Source organism: Thermobia domestica, chromosome 1 (genome assembly GCF_964235325.1).
Source record: "Thermobia domestica chromosome 1, izTheDome1.hap1.1, whole genome shotgun sequence".
Taxonomy (NCBI): Eukaryota; Metazoa; Arthropoda; class Insecta; order Zygentoma; family Lepismatidae; genus Thermobia; species Thermobia domestica.
Window position 1 is genome coordinate 211,883,954 of NC_137454.1, and position 25,459 is coordinate 211,909,412.

The window sequence follows — 25,459 nt, forward strand, 5'->3', positions numbered from 1 at the left end:
ATTTGTAGGAACTTTTTACAATAATGATTGATTCCTTTTGCTTCTATAACGTTACATGAATATCTCTTTGTAGATATAATTACAATAATGTCTCGGAATTACATAATTTTAAGAAGTGTAGCAAACTGCTTTTTTTTTTTTTTTTTTTTTTTACTATTTCTCCAGAACAGTTTGAGATATTAAATTGCTGTAGACGGCATTATGATCTATTGAAAACCGCCTATGCAATTCAATGAGGTAATTATCTGAATAGATTGTTTTGAAAAAAGCCAATTCTTCACTACATTGTAACTTCCTTCGTAATTATTCAAAATCCATCATAGTTAGACACTAAAGTACTTTGCATGTATATTGTCCTGCCTGTCTCAGGTTATTACTGCTGGAGAGGCTACCAAAATACGAATGGTTGTGATACTGCAGTGTCCTTACTTTGCAACATAGCATGACAAATATGCTTCTGTATCATTTCATTTTACATGTAGATTTAAAATATGTAATAGTAGTGCCATAAAACATTCAATTTTATATTGGATTGGTAACACTGTTAACCTTGTGATATTATGGAATATGCCAAACAATGATCCCTATAGATATTTACATAGTACAAGATTTCAGCTATTTCCGTCCATTGGTTTAAATATTACAAGGAATTATCAAGATAAATGGTCCACCCTATATATTTCCAATTTTGACAAATGATCGATTTTAAATATATGGAAAACTATCGTCATTATACATAATCTATCATCCACAGCTGATGAAGTAATAACATAACTCTTAAGATAGTAATGCTTGATAGTAGTCGTAGTAGTGCTAATAGTAGTCGAAATGAGGCATATGTATAAAGCATATATGTGCCAAACTAAAAGAAAAAAGTATTTAATTGTAGGTGAAGACCCATTTTAAAAACAATAGCATTTTAGGATTAATTCGTTAGGAGATAGTAATTTTTCAGGGATGTAGACTGAGAAAGCAGAAAGGAAAATAATGTTCTAATATAACAGAGTCCTACTAATAACACAGTGATTTACGAGAATTGATCAAGTTCATTAGAGGCAAACTACGAATATTTAAGAAGCAAAAGAAAGGAAAGAAAAAACAAATGTGCATTTGTTTTCTACCCATTGCACAGCGTGTCCGATTGTCATTTACACTTAGGGTTTGTACAATTACCAGTTTATTCATATATCATTAACGGAGTGCAGTGACGGCTCTTAAGGAGACATCGTATAACATAATCAGTGCCAGATTTAGGTTTGATAGGGGCCCTAAGCTATTGAAAGGGGCTCTTTATATATCAAGCTTTCTTTTTCAGTAACAAAATGTCACCGTTTTTTTTTCAGGTTTGAATATATGCTATATGCTAATTTATGGACCTAATGGATATCTAAATGGAAACAAGGGCCCATTACAACCAGAGCTAAGAAACAGGGCTCCATTATAAGCGGAGCTGAATAACAGGGGTCTCATTACAAATGGAGCCGAGAAATAGAGCCCTATTACTTGCTTCATAAAAGCTTAGTACATAATAATACAAAACACCATTGTTGTATGTGCGTTTTATCTTGTTTACTTTTTCTTGCTCTTTGGAAATGTCTTTAAAATCAGTTTTTCTTTAAATTTTTTGGGCCCCCTAGCGAGTGGGGCCCTAAGCTACAGCTTGTTTAGCTTATACGTAAAACCGGCACTGAACGTAATAATAATAGTAATAAATGTTATAGTTAAAAGCTACGGGGAAAGTGTTTCAGAAAATTGTATACAAAAAGTCGTACATAAAGTAGGCGACATTTCCTTAGCGTGTAGCGATAAAATTTAAGTTTTAACCTACGTGATTTTCCAGAAAAACTGCTTCTGATACAGCGTTAGAATCTCAGATCTGGACAAATCTCAGATTACGTTGCTGTTGCTGTACTTTCTTTAACTGAGTGGATGCCCCGTAATGACAAAGCGTTTCTTTCTTAATCAAAACACATTTCTATTCTATTTGCAACGAATATTCCAGAACATAATCTTATAGTTATGTTGTACAAAGGAATCCAATATGACCTTGTAGACTATCAAATGGCTCTTCCAATTTACTTCTTCGGTTCGAATGGCAACCCCGTTGTTGTTTCAGCAGTCATGTCTGATACAGGTATGTCTTCATGTTTACTAATCCTCTTCAATACTGGAAGTCGAATGGTGAATAGGTGGTAAACTTCTGTTGTGCACACAAACATTAAAAATATAAAAAATCCAACTAGCATATTTATAATATCAGTAATAAACCAAATATATAAAGATCCGCCAACAGCAAAAGAGATTACATCGAACATCCAGCTAATTCCCATCAAGATAAATAGCTTACAGCACATACGGAAACTGTAAAATGAAGAAAAATAGGTATTAGGTTTCCTTATTTGTATAGAAACATGATTTGCTCTATTGGTATAAAAGAAACAAATATTAAATTGTAATGATTTTAAGAAGAATGTAATACAACTGAAGTTGTGTATTCAAGCCATTGAACAGGTCGCGGGTCACTTGGTTAACGACTCTTGCCTGGGTCATCCAGTGTATGGGTGTCGCTTCTCAGACCCGCTGACCCAGACAGACCCAGACAAACTCGGTTATCCAGTAACTCGAAAGCAATCAACATAATAACTCTGCAGCATTACTGCAGCATTCATTGGTTTGATTCTCAGCATGACATTTCTTAATCAAAGTACCATATCTTCAATAGTTCAAATGTAATTTTAAGTGCATTTGTCTTTCCATACTAAAAACTAATCTAGTAGATTTTGAACATAGACTATATGACAAGATTTGACAAAACACTCGTTGGGCTTCAGTGGCATCTTTTATATTTTAGGTACATGACAAGTTTTGCAGCTACGCTCTATTAAACTTCTGAGGCCACTCATAAGAAAAACATGTCTGTCGCTTATTTTTCTGTGATTCTCACGAGTTTATATTCTGTTAAACCTTCTAGTTATCCTTCATTGCAATGCTTTGACACAGTAGCATGCACACAACAAACGAAAAAGGAAATTATAGATGTAGTGAAAAATCAGAGCGAGATTAGAGAATATTGTTCGTTAGGGTTATATTAGCAACTTCGCACATTCTCCCCTATGTACGATGATGTTCAGTCGTCTCCGGGTCACGAGTCTGCTAGGCCTACTTAGGTCATAGGATCTGTCTGGGTCATTAGGCCTAGTGTCTCATGGGTCGGGGATTTCCAGGTCATAGGTCAAGAAGAACATCACTTAGAAGTTTGTGATCCATTTCATCATTGCTGTATACGCCTTGGAACAGGAAAGTATAGAGCTCGATTTCAAACTCAACTCAACTAAAAATAGCACGATAGTTGAGTGGTAGCCGGTGTGAAGTGCACTCGAGTGATATGATGCGTTAGACTGACGATAGGAAGCAAAATCTATCGCAGGTTGAAGTCCCTCTAAAGGGCATGGCTGTTTTAAACCGTCCTGAATGTTTGCGTTAGTGTGCTTGTATAGTATAAAAAATATACATGTCATGGAAAGTATAAAAAGAGAAAATAAGGAACGAACGTTGTTTTAAGGGTAACTGATAGAGCGCTTCCTTACGATTTGAGAAGTCCCTAATTCGTTCCCAAGTCATGTGAATTTGTGAAGGACAAATGCGGTCTCCCGTTTCCTATTGTATTATCATCCCATCAATTTTTCCAATGATTCGTCTGTTTTAGTATATGGTTCATAATCGTGGTACGTTAAATTAAAGAATTCGTTTCATTTTTCCATTATGGCTGAAGACATATTGAAAGTTCCACACTATGTTTGAGTAAAACTGCAATGAAATTTTAATAAACAAAAGTATTAGGTTATTTGTGCCTTACCCATAGCCGAAAGTAGAAAGTCTATCTGCAAATGAAGGTAAATCAATATATACCTATGTATATATACAGTAGTATGTTGCTTGGTACAAACGCCTCGTAGAGAGTAGACGCCTCTGCGTGAATGCCCAAAGTTTGTGACTAATTATGGCAGCACGTGAAATAGTGCTGGGTATTCAGTCTTGAGTAAATATACGTGGGATTTACATAAAAAGAAGTAGTTTTTGTTGAAACCTGTTCACAAAAATAAGTTGCTCTTATTTCAGTGTCTATAATTTCAAAAATTGAAACAAGGTAATGTTCTTGAAAATGGGTAAATAGAGATGTATATATGAATAAAGCATAACTGCTACAGACATTCGATCTTTCATAGAAGTTAATATGCTTTGTTTGTCATGTGATCGACTGCAAAATCTTTGGTTCAAAATTGGTAAAGTTGCCTCAATAAAATCGAAGCAAGTACGCCCCACCTTTTATACTGGTTCAATTATTTTAAAAGATAAATCTACCTTTGCGGTGAATCAAATACCACTTCACTGAAAGCTTATATAAACATTCCCACTAATCTATCAGATGTCATCATGATGCATATATAATTAAATACGAATTACGTACTTAATTAATTATATATACAAAGCACTCATAATTTTAGTGCTGCAGAGTGAGAGAGAGAAAGAGAACACAGTTTGTTGGAAGACGACAATGGTTGGGAAGTATGTTTAATAGCATCCTCTAAATTTTGTGTTTCCTACAAGCTCAATATTACCTTTTTTTCCTGTTAATGGCATCATCACCATGCAGTTTACTCTCCGCTCGATTGAGCAAGCTTCTCACTTTCTTTGCATGGGTCAACAGCTTAGTAAGTGTGTAAACAAAGAGCACTAGATTCATTAGCAATATCACGGTTATTGGTCCATAATAATAAATCACTTGAACCGCCTTATCTTCTGCAAAAGAACAAAAATATTTATTTTAGTAGTAATATTTCTATCATATATATATATATATCGGTTTTTCATAAATATATAACCATCTTTTAAAGCTTATAGCACTACGGTTTGCTGCAGAAAATCAAGAAGTGCGCAAACTCATACACAGCAAAATACGACCCATACACCAAATCATACAAACGAAAACTTGAGTCGCAGAATATGTTCCATTTATGACCATTAATCTATTCCCGAAGCTAATTTTGGAATTAGAAAACCGTATCCTTCCTAACACAAGGCTCTCTTTCTATGTCATACTGCGTGGCCCATTTTATTCTTTCTACGGAAATATCTCGAAAACGGTTGAATGTAAATGAACCGAGAAAAACTCAAATAGGAAATGCTTTGGGACACATTGAATGGTGTTGTTGCGGTGCACCCTAGGGTCGCTTTTAATGGGGACCCAGAGCTCAACCTTAAAATTTTATATGGAAACATGGTGCGAGTGATACCTCGTTCGATAAATCTTTAAAAAATAAAACGCGTTGTGGCAAAACATTTTTAATATCAGTCACCGTATTGCAGATGGCCGTCAAGATATGGTGCCTTATCAGATAAAACGTCCGGTACCACTAATATTAAAACGGTTGGAGATAAATGAACAGAATAAAACTCGTATAGGAAATCACAAAAGATGTTCATTATTCCGAAGCTCGAGAATGATGGAACAGAGAAAAAGATGATTAAAGTAAAAGTGACACAATGCAAAAGGAGCAAATCTAATTCTTAGAAAATAATCTTTCCGACCTTCCTCCGTCAGTGGGTGAAGCAGGAACGAATGGTAAAATCTCAAATGAGAACGCCACTTTTATCTGCAATGGGTATGGTTTGTCTAAAACATTTGTGTGTACAAGTGACTAGTAATGTAATGAATAAAAATAAGGTGAAGTTTGCTTTCAAGGGTAGCACCCATTTGTATTGCAAGGTGTGATTTGATGGGAAAAAAGAAGCAACTGAAATGCGTTTCAAAATATATAATATATTTTTGGAAGTTGTAAACATTTTGCCCCCTCCGTTCCTGATAATTTAATGCAATGCTTGCAAGATCTTTGGGAGACATCTGCATTAGTATGTACCGTTTCGTTGCTAAGGATCACAACTGAAATTACCGCGGAATGTAACTGTGGACAACATCTCAGTGAACCTCATATTCTATCGCATGCAAGAAAACATAGAAGGAAAAGAATCGAACAATATTGCGCAGACGACTGTTGAACAAAACCAATGTTTGTACAGATTGTTCTAAAATTGCATTGTTCAAAAATTTTGTTTCACATTTCAGTTGATTCATTTTTGCACCAAATCATTGCCTGCAATCAAAACGTAAGGTGCATTTAACATGAATTTTACCTACTTTTTCCCATTACAAAGACATCTATCTCTTATGAAAACACATTTCAGATAATTTTGTAGCGTATATTAAATTTGCAAAAACAAAGATTCTCATTTGCAATTTCACTGTTCCTTCCCGCTTCAGTCACTTACGGAAGGAGGTTGGAGCGATAATTTTCTAGGAATTTGATTTCCTCCTTTGCATTATAGCACTTTCACTCTAATCATTATTCCTCCGTTGCATTATTCTCGAGCCGTGTAATGGCAAATACCCTCTGTGATTTCCTATTCGAAATTTCCTATTCCTATTCCTGGGTCCTATTCCTGCGATTTCCTATTCCTGTTCCTGTTTGTTTTGTTCATTTATCTTCATTTTATGGGCACTGAACTAGGAATGGGCACGAACCGAGCTAGAACTTGACTCGACTCGAAACTCCACTCGAATTCTATTCGAGTTTCGAGTCGAGTCAAAAGCAATTTTCTTTAGTCAAGTTCTGAGCCGAGTCACTGTTTTTGAGGACGAGTCGAGTTTGATAAATGGCTCGCTCGTTTAGCTCGGTTTGAAAACATGTCCTGATTAAACTGGGAACAGAAAGCCATGAGAAATGTAAGCAGTAATGTGGAATACTATTAGTGTTGCTCACGAGAGGGGACACTGCTCGAGTGCTTGCCTCTCATTTTGTCTCGATAATTAGACGATAATACATTTGTAAGAGATAGCCTTAAATGTCGGTAGAACCAATATAAGTACACACTGTAGTTCACACCATGAAAGCTGAGACCTGGACTGTCGAATTTTTGAGCCCAATAAGGAGCCCAATCTGGGTAGTGACGTCAACCGGCTCGGCTCAATTCAACTGAGCGAAGAGCTCGAGCCGGCTCGGTTGGAATGGGGTATCGGTTTGACTCAATTGAGCCGATAGCTTGAGCCGGCTTGTTTGGATGAACCACCGACTCGGCTCAGGTAAGCCATCAGCTCGAGCCGTTCGGGTGAAACAAGTCCATTGGTTCGGTGCGACTCGGCTCAACTGAGCCGATGGCTCGAACCAGAATACTCGCTTCTCCAGAACTCAAACACGGAACCTCGTTAACGTGTCCTTGCCTCCTAAACTTCACGACTACCGAGATCGGCAGTCAACTAGTTTTTTGTATTCAGACCGCCTATCTTTAATTTTCATACACGGTATTGTTATAATAATAATAATAATAATAATAATAATAATAATAATAATAATAATAATAATAAGAAGAAGAAGAAGAAGAAGAAGAAGAAGAAGAAACAGTAGTATCATTGATAATTGTTACATTATCTATGAAGGATACTTGAAGAAAGTACTTCGAACTACTGACAGGATTTGGCTCGATTTGGCTCGACTCGACTCGAAACTAGATCAGAATTCGAGTCGAGTTTAGAGTTAAGTTGGAGGAAATTTTTCGGGCCAAGATCTCGACTTGAGCTGAAAGATGTCTGATTCGAGTCGAGTCAAGTTTCAAAGAAAACTCGCTCAAACTCGCTCGTGCTCATCTCTACATTGGACGTTTTATCTGATGCAGGTGCCATGTCTTGGAGGTCATTTTGAAAACAGTGACCCATATGAACAATATTTTGTCACAGCGCTCTTTAGTTTTTAAAGATCTATCGAACGAGATATCACTCGACTTATGTTTCCATTTAAAATTTTAATGTTTAGTCTTGGGTCCATTGCATTTCCTATTTGAGTTTTTGTTTGGTTCATTTATGTTCAACCGTTTTCGAGATATTTCCGTGGAAAAATTATAATGGGCCAGCCTGTATTCACCCTATAAAACCCAAAGTTCACCTTTAGGCAAAAGTAATAGGTCTCTAAATAGAGGCATATCACCAATATGATGGTATTTCCAAAAATTTTGACAATGAAATATCACGCCACTGGTAAGCCGTTCATGGCATATTAACTAATGTTGGGGCCGCGGTGGCTCAGTGGTAGAGCGTTCACATCTGGTGCTTGGGGTTCCGGGTTCGATCCCAGCCCCCGCCAAGTGAACTTTGTGGTGGACAAACACCGCGTGCGTGGGTTTTCTCTGGGTTCTCCCGTTTCCGCCCACTTTCTTCATTCCACCATTTCATTCATCACTCATCATCACCGTCTCCTTTAGCCTAACCGGCATAACCGTGGGACGTAAAACTTAAAGATTTCATTTCATTTTTTAACTAATGTTATTTAAGGAAGAAATAATGCATCATTTTTAACTATCCAGCTGCGTCCGTTTGTTAGAGAGAGTCATTTGAATCAGCCGTTATGTGTTGAACTTGCATACAATATGACAATCTTCCAGTCGAACCGACTGTTCTTCCCAACACTGCAGTGCTACATCTGAGCTGTGTGTGTAGGTATTGAACTTCCTTCTCGCAGCCTTGGCAGCAACAGCCGTGTTGACTGAATCATCGTTATACAGTGTGCAAGCTAAAAATACAGTGATACAATCATTGGTTCAAACGACTCCCTTCAACGAATTGACTCACCAAGGTACGATATTTCTTTATCTGCCTGGTAACTTTTGCAAATACCCTCGTAAATGTGATGGAGGCTCAACTCACACGACGAAAGAGCAACCTCCAAAAAGAAACAAGGTAATACGCGTCATAAACAGAAACATGGCCAACGGAATGTGTTAGTTTAAATAACTTTAAGCTTCTTCTGTATCAATTGCAAATACTGAATGTTAAGTACCTATTTGAGTTCAAATGTTTCTCCACATTCATATTAATAGTATAACCATGTATTCCATAGTCAGCGTCTGGCACTACATGAGGGTCTAATGATCGTGTATTTCCTCAATAAACTCTTTATATGAAAGCTCACAATTGTTATTGTACCTTAAAAATTGCTTTATATTAGGCTACTAATTCCATTTCCAATTGTCACTGAATCATTTAAGTTACTTAAACTATCTACATAATAGGCTCCTACTTTCAATTTGGTTGTCATCATTGTGTTCATTATAATTAATCATAACGAACCCATTCTGGTTTACGTAGTAATGCTTTTCTTTATAGATACGTAAGTTACACCGAAACAATCAAGCACGTAAGTTATAAAGGGTTCACTTTTAATAACTATATATCGAACAATGATTGGAATTCCCTTTTATCTAGAGCTCCTTCGCGGCTAAGCGGCTAGCGTACGCGCCTTTGGCGTGGGAGACCCGGGTTCGATTCCCGACCGGAGTTCATGTGATTCGGGTTCCACATTAATCAGTAGGTTCCGTCTCATATAGCCTCGCTGTTGAAAGGGGCGTTAAACTCAATATCAACTTACCTCCCTTTCATCTACAATCGAAACAAGGACATTTTGTCATTTAACAGATTGACAATTCCTCTGTACTATGTAAAAAATATAAAGAGATAGTATCTTCTTGGGAGTTTGTATTGGAGCAGAAGTATCTATTAAAGAGGGGAGAGTATTCAATTTTCCTACGTTGCAACTAGAGAATGATTATAAGTTCCCTAAACACAGCTATCTGAATTCCCCCTTACACTGTAAAACCTCGTCTTATATTACCAAGGTGCTGAAAGTTACGGTACACTCTAATTCAACCAATGACACTTTCCAGTAGGAGTAGCATTGGTAAATTAAAACTATTATACAGTAAATCATACAGTCTTATTTAGTTTATTTCAACTAGAAAACCTTTATATTTGGTCAATAAATTGAGAACATTTGAAATTATATTTAGCTTTTTTATGATGACAAAATTTACGTGAAAATAACAACATTACATCTTACAATATGTTTCGTATGCTTAGTTTGTGATTTGCGCTGGTCAACTTTAGTTTTAAAAAATAAATATAAAAGTTTCCTTCTTATGACCTCTACAAATAAAAACGAACGTTACTCTATATACTCGTTAATATTCCAAAAGTGCCTAATAGGTGTGGGCCGGCAAGTCGTGATGGATTCATACGCTGTGCCTTGCTTTCTAGCAAGGAAATGCCAGCATTCGGATGGAAATACTATGCCATCTAGAAAAATAAAACAAGTATGTGATGACGCAAGCAAGTAAGGCTATGGCAAAAAATTAGAAAGGGCAGGAGGGCAGAACTAAGGGTGGGTGGAACTCGAAGTGCAGTCACCTTCTTGTGGTGAGTTCTGGGTTATTTTGGCCAAAGAATAAATGTTGATAATGAATTGCAATACAGCAAAAAATAAATAAATACATAAACTCTTAGACTAAACAAAATAAATCAATTTCTTTGTACATACAAATAAAAAGCGCTACTTTCTTGCTTTAAGCTTTAATATTTGGCACATTTAAGCGAAGAACTGTGCATAAGTGGGCTTCGGAAAGGTGAATTATGTATAGTTCAAGCTACCCCTGAGGCTGAAACGTTAAAAAAAAAAAAAAAAAAAAAAAATCTGGAATATATGCGCTTTACACAGCCACAAAGCGTGAAATATGATACCGTGTAGTGCGGGCTGCACATATTTTCCATAAAACCTCGATACGGCACTAAAGGCGTTGACTAAAAATTCTGAAAAAAATCTGGCACACTTGACCCACTACAAGACACCCTTTAACCGCTTCGCCGAACCGATTTTCCAAAAAAGTTTAAATTCGGCCCACTCTAGTGTACAACGCCTTCCACATGTGTCAGAAGATGATAAAAATGGGAAGCGATTGCATTGAAGAAACATGACTTCTTCTCTCCATAAAACCAGGTACGAATTATACCAATGTTGCCATTACTGTTTATCCAGCCTTTGTAAATATCATTAAGAAGAAGAAATGAAAGCATTTGTTTTCTGTTGACTTGGTCAGATACTGAAAAGTAGCTGTACACACTGACTTATACATCTGTTTTTGTTTGATAAGATTGTCACTCAGATAACTATAATAAATTGTAGTTATTTTCGTGATTGCGTCACTGCCATCCAAAGTGTTTATTCTACGAATTGGTTCAAACGTTGCACATATTTTTCTCATTTCTTCACATCGAGAATCTAACAAGGAAGGGTCACGCAGTGGCTCCGCTGAGATCCGAACGAGACCGTTGTGTTTCCATTTGATATGTTGTAATTAGACGAATCCCAAAATTATACCTGCCACCGGGCGGAATGTCGTGAGTTACAACATATTTTGTAATATAAAAGCTACAAAGCTGGCAGAATAGTTTGAACCGAGTCATTTGTTCGGAAACAGTTGAGTAAGTGGAAAACTCGGCCAACACGTATCCCATCATTTTCGACAAACATTTTTGGGGTAAAAACTTTGTCCCAGGGTCCCCCGCAGGGTCCCAGACGGGGTCCAACTCAAAATTGTCAAATGGCAAGGGGGGTTAAGTGGCACATCATTTGAAAGCTGTTGTAAAATGAAAGAAAATGCAGCAAGTCTCGACTCTCTACAACAACCCTGTGCAAAATGGCGATGTGTCAAAGTGTAAACGAAAACTTAATTGAAAAGTCTATGGTCACCCCTATAAATCGGAAACGGTAAAACAAATGTGAAAACAGGAAAGGATGTGTGGCATTATTTTCAAAGTACAACGCTTAAAGTGAAAACGTCTTGTCCCAGGGTCCCCACATGGTCCCAGGTGGGGTCCAACTAAAAAGTTTCAAATGGCAAGAGAGGTAGGACATCGTTTGAAAGCTGTTGTTAAGTGAAAGAAGACGGAGCGCATCTCGACTTTCTACGACAACCCTGTCCAAAATTGTGGTGGGTCAAAATGTAAACAAAAGCTTAATTGAAAATCTATTGCCACCTTGAATCCAAGAGGGCCGCTTCAAACCTATGTTATTTATAGTAGAAATCTAAATCTCTATTTTTCTCTATTATGTATTTAGAAATAATAGGAAGACTAAAGAACAATTGAATTTCGATTCACTTCAACTATTATTTCATTCGGTAACAACACATATATTTTGTCCTTAATGCACGTTCCTCACGGTTCTCTGGACATTATTTACTTGAATATAACGAATATGCGATGAACACACAACTCTGATTTCCTACTCATGCTACTAAACAAAAGTTGAATACCTTCGGATATTTTTTAATTTTGTCATACGTAGTTCATACCGAAAGAACTTGGTGCATTCGTGATGGGTATTCGTGATGGTTACATTTGTATGTCATTCATTGGTTTGATCGCAATACTTCAAGCAATACCAAATATACCAAAAAAAAATCATTTGCAAGATTGGCGAGTAGTACCAAACATGTGTAAGTCATTTCAGTACATCGAGCTGCGTCAAACTTTGTTGGTTTGGTCACAGTATTCCAAGAAATACCATATTTATATACAAACTCATTTTTCACGCTGGCAGCCACATTGGATTACAGATTATACTCTTTGATATTTTGTGGATATCTACTATTAACCATAAACGTTCGCTTCTCCAACACCAGTGGTGTGAGCTGAATATGTGTTCGATACATAGTGTGGCATTTTGAACTCAGGATGTTGCGTTTTTGAACATTTTCATATTTTAGTCACTTACGAGTACTAATCAACATTAATGCTAAATTTGGTTTCGTAACTTCAGCAGTTGGTACGCTTATCCTTTCGATATAGGTTTGAAGCGGCCCTCTTGGATTCAAGGTGGCAATAGATTTTCAATTAAGCTTTTGTTTACATTTTGACCCACCACAATTTTGGACAGGGTTGTCGTAGAAAGTCGAGATGCGCTCCGTCTTCTTTCACTTAACAACAGCTTTCAAACGATGTCCTACCTCTCTTGCCATTTGAAACTTTTTAGTTGGGCCCCACCTGGGACCATGTGGGGACCCTGGGACAAGACGTTTTCACTTTAAGCGTTGTACTTTGAAAATAATGCCACACATCCTTTCCTGTTTTCACATTTGTCTTACCGTTTCCGATTTATAGGGGTGACCATAGACTTTTCAATTAAGTTTTCGTTTACACTTTGACACATCGCCATTTTGCACAGGGTTGTTGTAGAGAGTCGAGACTTGCTGCATTTTCTTTCATTTTACAACAGCTTTCAAATGATGTGCCACTTAACCCCCCTTGCCATTTGAAAATTTTGAGTTGGACCCCGTCTGGGACCCTGCGGGGGACCCTGGGACAAAGTTTTTACCCCAAAAATGTTTGTCGAAAATGATGGGATACGTGTTGGCCGAGTTTTCCACTTACTCAACCGTTTTCGAAGAAATGACTCGGTTCAAACTATTATGTCAGGTAATTTTTTTGTAGTTCTTACATTACAAAATATGTTGTAACTCACGATATTCCGCTCGGTGGCACGTATAACTTTGGGATTCGTCTAATTATAACATATCAAATGGAAACACAATTGTCTCGTTCGGATCTCAGCGGAGCCACTGCGTGACCCTTCCTTGTAAGAACCATCGACAATTCGTGTATGATTACACCAAAAACCATTATTTTAAACTGTTCCTCTTTCTTTTGAAAATGTTTCAGATATTCCACCGCTACCACAATCAGATTCAACCAAGAAAAACTTCTTCTTCTTTCTTCTTCTGTTTTTAAAGAAAACTTCCTCAATCCCAATATTTGAAGATTTCTCTTCGGCTCTCCTTAGCCATTTAGACCATATACAGTATTTCTTGCATACTTATCTATAGTATCCTCACGAGTTTTAACACTCTTTGTTTTAGTATCATAGGAGTTATCTTTTAACTGCAGAATCCAATTCCTTACGTTTATATGATCTAAAATTTTAATCCAAATATTCGAGAAACTCAATGGTTCAAACTTCGAAAAATAATTAATTAGCCCGTTTACTTAAGACATACTTCATTGGCTTTGTGTATTTTGTAGTTTTCATTACTATTAGGTTTTCTGTAAAAGGCTTCAGTGCTTTAGTTCGTGCATATATCATTTGTTTCAGAAAGGTAATAAATGGATAGCCCATCAGTGTATCCAACAATAATTTCTGTGGGTTTGAAACAACGCAAAAGTCACTAAATTTTGTATTATCAATGGACTAAAGTTTATTCTTGTTACCAAAGGGTGTTTAGAAGACCGTTAAATTCATATATTTAAATCTAAACTTATTTAATTTTATCTCTAGAAAAGTTATAAAAAATTAAGAGATAACTTTTATCACACCTCCGTCGCTAAAGTGTAGCCACTCGACATTTGGCAGAATCTTCTTCCCTCTATAAGTGGTCCTGATGATGTGCGTAGATTCAACATTGCCTACACCTACATACACACCCAAATTGTACGTCATATTAATTCGAAAACACATTTGGTCGATGGCGGGCTTGTAAGTACACAAATATTTACCTCGAGTGCTTCAATTCAATTAAACAAACTTAACTGTAGCGTTTACAATAGATAGTGCACATGGTTTATGGTGTCTAAATGTATTCCGTTTATAAATAGGGCCTATAATAGATTTGATTGCTATAATATAGTCATCTGGCAACCCTTAGCTTATGAGTCGATTTTATGTTAATCTTCATAATTATGAGATAAAATAAATCAGCAATAACGATACCTTGGTAAACAACATCAAAGTCGAATTGTGGAAAACGTCACAGTGGCAAAGCACACGCAATCTCCTAAATTACGCCTAGTTCCAAGCAAACAGACAAAACAGAAAATACCACTTTCTGTCACAAAAGCCTATTGCAAGAAGTTTAGAATAAAGTGAACCCGTTGTCACATTTTGTTAATATGTTCCAATAAATTTTAAAGCTCAGCTCACCTTGCGACACCTAGAGGTGTGAGGAAGTTATATAATTACTGGTGGTACAATTATCAGGTAGGTGACAACTGTCTACCGAAGTATCCATTCAATTCTAGTTGGAAATTTTCTCACATTCATAAAGATTTATTCTCGTGATTTTCAATAAAATTAGATTTAATAATAATAATAATAATAATAATAATAATAATAATAATAATAATAATAATAATAATAATATTTTAAAGTTCTCCGTTCGGAACACCCATAAAAGCCTAAAGCTAAAAGTTCCCACACTTGTTGAACTCGGCACTCATAGAGGAGCTGTAGTCAGTGCCAATATCCGCTCCTTGTACTTCCTCTACGTTGCAACAGGTCCCCTATTAAAGAGGCAGAGTGAATCGCACTGGAACGAGGGTAAAACCAGAAAAACTTTCCGCTCTCGTGGTGGATCTAACCTAGGTCACCCAGTAGGCAGATCGAGCTTAATCGACTATGCTACCGCTATTCTATTATTATTATTATTATTATTATTATTATTATTATTATTATTATTATTATTATTATTATTATTATTGTGCCTAAGTAATTATGAACTTGTTGCTAAAGATAATTCAAGAGCACTAAAGACTTCATTGTTATTATCAGTAGCGTAGCGTGATATTCCGAAAGGGGGATGCCAAAGTTAGTCATTTCTGCGATATAGTACTACTGCAAGCAGCAATACATAGCTATTCCGAATGGAAATATAGGGTTATACAAAATTTAGGAGGAAGCCCCCTAATTGGAGGTCTAGTGGGGCATAGAGAAGAGAATGCGTGGATTACGTTAGAATTTAATAACCAATTGTCTCAGCTCCTTTTTTGCCACTACCGTTGTGACGAGAAAACTAGGCCCCACTTTTGTATGAACATTGTTTCCAGTATCGATCCCTTCATTTCTTTCTCGTGGGTGGCTTTTTTCTCCACATACCACACGTTAATCTCGTTCTTTCAAAAAAAAAAAAAAAAAAAAAAAAGAATATCGCCCCTAGAAATTTGTCATCTTGGGTCCGGAACTCAGACGCCCGTTCGTGAATATGGGCCTGAGTGTATATATCATTTGAAGATGTAAATATAAAGCACTTAAACCAACTCTGGGGGCCTGTTTATGTATCCAGATACTGAAGTCAAGGGCGCAAATCTGTCTTCAACGTTCGTTGGATGGGTAAGACTGTTCCCATAATCCTTTCCTTTTTTTAACGATGTTCAAAATATTTATGAAGTTGAAAAAAATGCTGTGGAGGATTAGGGGAGCAGAGTTGTCTATAACATCGGCAGGAGGGCACATTTTAAGGCTTATTGTGGGAGGAGGGGAGAAGGGACTCATATTACAGTAGATGAATCAGATTTCTGAGGTAAATCTGTTGTACTCGTATATTATATACCAAATGATGTAGATGAAATAGTGGTACATATCATTATAACAACTCAGTGCCGTGAGCACATTCTGAAATTTGAATATATGCATAATAATAACTGACATGTTTCTACTTACGCATCCACAATGATCCACATTAAAATTTAGGACATTTGTTTTATAACAATACAAATAATGACTTCCCCAAAACTATAAAAGAAAATCAATCAGGCCTATATTTAGCTAAACAATACTCTTATCTGAGCAAAATTATGATTACCACAATAGCATTATTATTTTTTTTTGGGTGATATGTATTAAGATATAATTTGCAATAACGATGTCAATTTTTTACATTTAGAATTTAACAAAAAGGAAATTTATAAACGGACATACATAATATAAAAATGTAAATTAAATGACAAACCAAAGAACATAAAATAAATTAGACATGCAAAACATTAAAAGAAATATCCTCAACCTGTCAATGTCAACACTAGCATTATAGGAATTGTTACAGGAATTAAACAAATAGTTGAAAATAGACTACTAATAATTAATGACAATGAAATATTAAAAAATACGATTCTTTTTTAAAAATGAAACAAGTCAAAGGACATCAGTTTCCTTTGAGGCAATCGGATAGAAATCATCATCATCACAATCTCAAATCGGATTATTGGGGGGTGGGGTGGACAAGATTGTAGGGAACATGTTCCCCTTATGTCCCCGAGATTTGTGCCAGTGACTGAAGGGTCCTGGCACAATCTTTGCGAGTGACGGGGAGTGGTGGCTCTCTTGTCCTACCAGATCGGTGACCGTAATTCTACAGAATGCTTTAAATTTATGCCTGTGTCTGTGAGCTCCTTAACGATGAAGATTACAATTACGATGCATTTAGTTACGATTAAGGCATAACTATTTTAATACTATTATTTACATAACCGGCATGCTTCAAAAATGCGTTGAACTAACCATTTCCGTTTTGTTCTATTTCCTTTATATTAGGGCTCGTACGTTCTGTTCAGAAACTATAGCTTAGTTCAAAATATATACAGTTGGAAATACTTAAATATGCCAGCGTATATCGAAAGCAAATGTAGGGTTGCAAGGGATGAGGAGGAGTGAGAAGGGAAGTATTGCGCATGCGCATTCAACAGAAAGCAGACGAAAACCCCGATGCTTTCAGTAGGCCTGGAAGCCCGAGGAAAATAGCATACGACAGGAGGAAAGACAAAAAATGTGCATCTGAGCGACGCGCATGCGTAGGTTCCTCTTGTCAAAGTAAGTCGAGAGAGCGCGCCAGAAGATTGCAGTGGAAATAATTGTGATAATTACAAGCAAACAATTTATATATAATGAAATACGTACTTTTTCTTATTAACAGGGGATGCCGGGCATACCGGCGTTCCCTTACGCTACGCCGCTGGTTATTATTGCTGGTTTTTGAAAACAATGGTATTGATTTAAAAGTTCTTTTTACCTTACTCCTTGCTAATGACTTACCATTAAACCAACATACAGCTTCTCCAATTTCAGGGTGATATCTCGAATATTCCGGGCTATATGCGAACTCCATTATAATAGTTGCAAGTGACAACATGCCGGAAGAACCCCAAACATACAGAGAATAGAATACAAACTTCTTCCTGTCCCTTTGTTGTGCATCGCCATAAATAGGTCGGAAACCACTGTGAAAATGAAACAGTGTTATGATTTTTTAGGATATATTCAGTGAAATACTACCTGTACAATATATTACATACGAATATAGGGGAAAGTGGGGGAATACCACGCAACGAGGGAATACCACGCACCCTATTTTCTCAGTTCTAATGCTTCGAAACTGATTCAGATTAGTGCTAAGCTTAGACTATGAAAGACATATTGCATGAGCGAGGCGCCAGTTGCTGCTAGGTGTGGTTTATGGCATGGCGAAATGTTGTTTTGTTGTAATTTCTTCTAATTTACTTCGTTTGCAGATTTAGAGATATGTATTGAAATACTTAGTTGATTTTTATAATGTGTATACAATATTTTAGCGTAGTGTGTTAGTATTAAGTTCATGCTAAATCTGTTTATATGAAACGACGTGAAACTTCTGAAGGTTCAATTTTTCTTTCTCGGCTTGGAATGGGGTAATTGCACGCATGTCGTCCATTGTGCGTGGTATTGCCCCTTCACGAAGCAGTTATCAAAAAAGTTTATGCTGCGTTTCTTTTCCTTTTTTTATGTATATTGCAGATGCCATGACACTATATTAGGCATACAGAGAAGTGCAAATGGACATTAAAACAACTACCAAACGCCATAGGAGCAATAAATGGCGGAAGAAAAATTAGAGAGGTAGTAAATGATTTTGGGATACATGAGGCTACATTAAGAACAAAAGTGAAAGCTGGGACTGTCTGTTCTAAGAAAATGGGAAGAAAAGCTGTATTGAGCTCTACACAAAAAGCGGAACTTTCTGGTCACGCTTTACATTTAGCCAAGTTGTTTTACGGAATGTCTTTAATTCAACTACGCAGAAAAGCTTATGAATACGCAGAAGCTAATAATATCAAACACAATTTGAATAAAAATGGTCGACTTGCTGGGAATGATTGGTTGGAATTGCTTTTAAAGAAAAATTCCACGATAAGGTTAAGGAAATCTGAAGCAATTAGTATTAACAGGGTCGACGAATTCAATGAAGAAGAGGTGAAAGAGTATTTTAAGAACCTGACAGAGTTACCGAAAATATCATTTCTGCGAAGATTAGATCTTTAACGTTGACGAAACAGGTATATTCATAGTATAGACAAACTAGCAGTTGACCTAAACGTACAGTCAACAAACGACCTAAGTTTATGGAAAGATATTCTGATGCTTCACGTTAAGGAATTAGTGCGTGCCAATACCCGATGTAATGCGTGTCATTACCCGATGTGGTGGGGAATACCACGCGTTTCTCGTTTTCCACAAACTTTATTTTTACAGAATCTATGAAAATCAAGGAGCACTACCGACGACCGAATATGAAACTAGAATGATTAAGTTACAACATACATTTTCCTCATGTTAATTTGTATGATTTGTAGCCAGATATTGGAAAATGTACCTTAAGTGCGTGGTATTCCCCCACTTTCCCCTACTATTTTGTCATTTTTTAAACACGCTTTAGGTGTAAGTTACTAAGAAATGAAAAGTAATAACCAGGATGTATAGGGAATTAAAAATGTTAACAATTATTATTTATTTTTGCTGACGAGTTTATCTTACATAGTTTATCTCTAAATAAATATTTATTCAGGTGCATCGTTTTACATAAAACTGAGTAAAACTGACGTTAAAGTAACGTACAAAATATTTATTTTAAGTTCTGAATGCTCTATCGATAAAAGTCCAAGTTAGATTTGGAGTTTTATCAAAAGCAGACCTGAATATTTGTCATCAAGCATCCTTACATTGAATGGACAGGATATCAAACATGGCAATGAAATTGCACAGACGTTCACACGTTGCTTTCAGTCAGATTGCAAGAATGTACCTGCAAAACATAATGTTACTCTTTGCTCGCTAATCGGACCGAATTCAATCTATTAGACAATTTTCAACTAGAAGAAATAAGACTTGAAAAACTTGAAAACTCTAAAAACAGCTTCGAAGCAAAAATTGTCTTGTGGTTCTGGCAATTGGACAGATGGAGAAAGGTTTAGTTTGTCCAATACCAAAATCTGGAAAGAAGGGAGAAATAGAATACCTCATACTAGTAACTATGTTGCGACCCTTTGCTGAAATTCTCTAAATTACTGTATGCACGAATTTAAAATCATGTAAAGCCTGTTCTAGTAGCTTATCAATATGGTTTGTTATATAAAAGGCATATTTGGACAAACTTATCAGTTATAACAAATCTATTGAAGCACAATTAGATGAAGGTGGTCAAGTAGATGCCATCTTTTTGGATTTTCGAAAGACTTTTAATGTCGTTGATCACGATAAGTTGCTACATAAACTAGCATTTATGAATTTTTTGATGAAAGCTGTTGAGTATTTTGTATCATATTTACGTAACTAAACCAAATAAATAGCTACATATAAAGAGTCTGTTACTGGAACGTAAAATACACTGTTAGGAGTCCCTCAAGGATCACATTTGGGCTCTTTATTTTTCCTTCCTATTATTAATGATATTTATTTTTTTAATAAACGTTGTCAACCTCTTCTGTTTGCTTACGACCTCAACATATATATTTCAAAATCAGTTCTACTGATGATTATGTGAAACTGGGTTCAAATATGGTGTAATAAAAATAAACTAGCTCTAAATCTATATCTTTCACGGAGAAAGAAAATCATGTTAATTTTGTCTGCAAAGTAAATTAAGTTGCTTTGTCTAAACCAAATACTATGAAAGTTCTAGGCATTGTTTTTGACAGTAGGCTAACTTTTCCTCACCACATTGATTAAATAACAAATAGTGCATATAGAAATCTAGGTTTTGCTTATAGAAGAGATCAGGATTTCTACAAAGAACCAACATTCGTGAAGTCATATCTCTCATATTGAAATCAAATTCTTATGAATGCTTGCATATAAGAATACTTATTTCTACACAAGGTATGTCACTTATCAAGACTTAGTAACCAATCTGAATTTTCAATAATTACATACCAGAAAACATGTATTTGATATGATGTTCTTATAAAATATTAAACAGTAAAATTGATTGTCCTTAATTATTTCAGAATTGTTATTGAAAGTAGCAACACACAGAACTAGAATAGCAAATATGGAAACATTTTGTTGGAAGAAGGCAAGAACTAATGTATTATATAAAAATATGTGATTCATATAACAAAATAGTTAAATTTCATATAGTTAGTACATTCAGTGTATCTGAAAATGGATTCAGAACAAATGTCAAACTCAAACGTCTTCAAACTTAAACGAATATTCATGTTTGATATATTCTAATGTACACGACACTGTAGCTGAGCATTGAGCCAGTTGTGTCGTCTTTATGAATGAACTAAATAAATAAACAACAGTCAAAGTTCCCACATAAATGCACAAATCCTCCAAATGCACGAACGTTTATAACCCCACACTCAGAAAATGTCAAAACTTCCACTGAATTCCTCACAGACCCCACACAAATGGACAAACGATCCCAACCCCTATGTTCAGGAAAGGTCAAAACACAGACAGAATCGGTTACAATCCCCACACGTAGGAAATGTCAAAATATCCATAGAATCGGTCATAATTCTCACATATACCCTAAATTTAAAAAATCAGCAAAATGCACGAACAGTCACTCAAGAAAGCTCAAAACACTTACAGAATTCCTAACAACCTCGCACAAATGAATGAAAAAAAAACACCAAATACAGCAACGGTTATAACCCGCAAACTCAGGAAATATCAAAACAATTACAGTAACGCTTTCAACCCCACACAAATGAACAAATTCTAGAAATACACGAACGGTGATGGCGGCCGCGATGAGTCAATGATAGAGCGTTCGTCTCTTGTGCTTGGGGTCCCTGGTTCGATCCCACCTCTCGCCAAGTGGACTTTGTGGTTGACAAAAACCATGTGATTGGGTTTTCTCGGGGTTCTTCGGTTTCCTTCCACGTTCTTCATTCCCCCATTTCAGCCATTTCTCATCATCACCGTCTTTTATATCCTACAAGGCATAACTTTGGGACGTGAAACTTAGAGATTTCATTTTTCATTTTATCTCACTAACAGTGATAACCCTCACATCAGGAAATGTCAAAACACTCACGTTACTAGTTACGGCCAAATACTAATGGACTAATCCCCAAAATATAAATACAAGAAATAGAATACACATATAATAATACAAGAAATACCATAGTCCCCACAGACAAACCTCACACTATGGAAGTGGCAAAGGACACAGAATCAGTCAGATCCTTCACACAAATGCATAAATTCCTCAAATTCACGAACGATCATAGCTACCGTTCTCAGTAAAAGTCAAAATACCCAGAAAATGATTCACAGCCCCCACACAAATGGATAAACCGCTCAAATGCACGAATAGTCAAAACACCTAACAAAAGATTGTTCTGGCATTTCATGACTATAGAGGCTATAACTATGAGATTATGACCTAGACCCTTTTAAAGATGCACTATGAAGTATCATGCATCTCCCTATCCTTATGACCTCACAGAATCTCATTACTTAAAATTCAACATAGATAGAATAGTTCAAGTTCTGGCGTGTGTCAATCCTTGACTTCGTAATACTCTACAAGTTTCCACCGGTGGTCTAGTGGCAAGCGCATGCGCCTTTCATACTAGTAGCCTCAGGTTAGAGGTCTGCACGAGCTCGGGCCGTAAATTTTAAAAATATAAAGCCATATTTTTTCGGGCCTTTCGGGCCTAACTATATAAATATACTGTACAACGATATTTATTGGATCGTTCTTTCTGGATAGCTTTCAAAGCACAACTGCAAAATTAAACCTCTAATGGCTGTAAATAAAAATACAATTTTGTTGTAATTATTAAGTTTCTGTAGTTCGGGCATATTTCGGTCTCATTTGATTATCACATGAGCTCGGGCCGGGCTCAGGCCTAAATGCTAAAACATATTTCGGACTTGGGTCGGACCTCACATTATAAATTCACGGTCCGGACCGAGCTCGGGCTAAAAATGTCGGTCTATGCAGACCTCTACCTCAGGTTGAATTCCCAATGGAAGAACATTAAACGCATCATAGTTTCAAATACATTTTAAAATGTATATTCTCGTCTGCTGTAGCCTCGTGTTGAGAGGAGAAAATTAATTTCAAGAAACAATAACCGAGATAGTGACTTGATTCGAGAGGCGGTCCTGTGTGAAACAAATACGTACATATTACCTAGGTATAAAATTAACTTCTCACGCATCTCACATTGCAAAAAGTTTGTAAGAATGTGTTTCTTGACACTCTTGTTCAAGTGAAGGTCTTTCGTACGTCGCAGTAAGAAAATTAGACTCAACTGGTTTTGCCAAAAGTAAGAGGAGATGTGCAGAGATGGTAAATAATTGTGTCAGTTTTGCACTTCATGCACTTCCCTGAATAATTTTCTACTCTTGGCTATTTTCCTTTAAAAAAAGAAAGAAAGAAAACGAGAAAAAGAAAAGAAATTTATAAGTCATGTTCTGAAGGTGAACAACTAATTGTTATACCTGAGTCAAGGACAAGGGCAACACACATAAAAAAGTGTACAAACTCGAAAAAGTTGCTTTTAATTGCTTTTTCTTACATTCTTTAATTAAAATAAAACGACACTCCATAACTGAAAAAAAGTATACATACAGGGCGTTTCCAGGACCAGGGAACAAACTCAGAGTGATGATAGTCGATGACAAAAGAAGTAATTTAAGAATAGGAATTACTCAAAGCAGATTGAGAATAGAAACTATTTGAGAATAGACACAACGTTCCCAAAGTGTAACGTTTCGGAGATAGACGCCACCGAAAATTTGATGCCACGGAACAAAAGTAGTCAGAACTCAAGAACGAAATCTCGGTATAAGTTTCCATCAAAGGCCATATGCATTATTCGTACCTGAGATTTCGTTATTTTAGGAAATGATAGGAGGCATAGGCGCCACAAGTGTAGCTCTAAATGAGATGTAGCATAATTCGTACATTTGAAACAAAAAATATGACGAGATATCTTAATTGTACGCAATAAAGTTGTTTCTGGTAGAAAAACGTCCTACTCCTGAATCAAATGAAGGAAAAACATGAGTCTATGAAAGCATGAGCTATGGATTGGATAGAAACAGTGACCTTGAGAAAATTGATATGGATGGTAGGTGATCACGAAAGAACGAATCAGCGTTACATTCCACTCACCCAGAGTATTTCGTGTTCGATTATGCCTCTCCGAAAAGTGAGGGAGAATACAACGACTGAAAATAAATAGTTAGAATCTGATCTAGTCAAAGGAATATGATGCAGTTGTTGCACTTTTCCCCACGAGACTTAGGGTACAGTTTTCTAGCCTTCTTTTGTTAATGTTGTAAGAAGTCTTCTCTCGTCTCTAATATTAGGTTTATTTTATGTGTCGCACAGTGGTACGAAATGCCTAAAACGTGGCCAAAAATGAAAATGGAAAGTTGCTACCTGGTTGTTTTTAAGTATCAGGTTCGCTACAGTAACAATTCATCTCCTAAACTTCACCCATAGAAACAGCCAGCCGTTTATAACAGAGCTAGTATTGGAAGTCAAAGTGAACCTACTTTTGTGTATCTCGCAATACCTAATGCGCGCGAGAAATATAGCTCGAGTTTCATATGAAATAGTTCATTGTATACTTTTCCGACCTATTTAAATCAAAATGGACGTTGTTCCGGGAAGTATGTAAAGGACTTTAAGACCATATATTATTTATAATACGCTAGTTATTATACATTTATTTTCATTAATGTTTATATCAAAAATGTTTGAAATTATTTCAAAGTTAATTAAAACTCGAACTCAAAAGTTATATATGACGCCCCTAGTGTTGTAAATAGAAAAAAAACGGTTCGTATTTTTTCAGAAATGTACGTTTTTTTTTAGAAAAAAAACATTGCCTCCCGTTTTTTTTCTAAATTTCGTTTTTTTTCAAATAGTCATTTGTAATGCATCTTACGTCTATTTAAGTATGAAATATTTTTATGTAGGTGTAATCACCGTAAAATGCAACATAAATTAAACGCTAGATACTGATACGCTACAAATATTTTACAATTTATATGAATACCATACCTATTAACAATTCGGGTTTCAGCAGTTTTCATCAATATCAACTAAGAAATAAAAGTAGAAATGAATATTTTTTTGTGAAAGCAGGCCTTTAATAAGTACGAAAATAATGTCACAAACAGTATAAAATTCCAATAACTTGTCTAAAGGTAAAAACAAATACTAATTTGCCTAATAGTATTTTTCTAAATGTCATATATAAATAATTTGTCGACTAGATATATATGATATGCAGAGCCGGCTCTACCATATATGCAGTGGCGTATTTACGATTTTGTTTCGGGAGGGGCTTTGCTAACTTTCGGGGGGGCTTTGCCTGAAAATGTGAAAATTCTGCAAGATATTTCATATACTTTACTAAAGTAAGTACGATTTCGGGGGGGGGGCTTAAGCCCGGAAGCCCTCCTAAATACGCCACTGTATATATGCAACACGTACATTTGCGTGGAACGGCAAGCTTGGATGG

The 25,459-nt window shown here is 36.1% G+C and overlaps 1 protein-coding gene across 1 annotated transcript in view; it reads right to left on the bottom strand.

The window, feature by feature from the left end:
* Positions 1 to 242: 242 nt before the first annotated feature.
* Positions 243 to 25,459, bottom strand: part of LOC145693522 (G-protein coupled receptor Mth2-like) — a 47,425-nt gene continuing 22,208 nt past the window's right edge. Inside the window, exons 3-5 of the mRNA XM_081769593.1 lie at positions 17,736 to 17,920; positions 4,620 to 4,800; positions 243 to 2,361 (exon numbers count right to left, since the gene is read on the bottom strand). Of these exons, the coding sequence (XP_081625719.1) occupies positions 2,076 to 2,361; positions 4,620 to 4,800; positions 17,736 to 17,920 (652 nt within the window). The 3' untranslated portion in view covers positions 243 to 2,075. The remainder of the gene's footprint in view (positions 2,362 to 4,619; positions 4,801 to 17,735; positions 17,921 to 25,459) is intronic.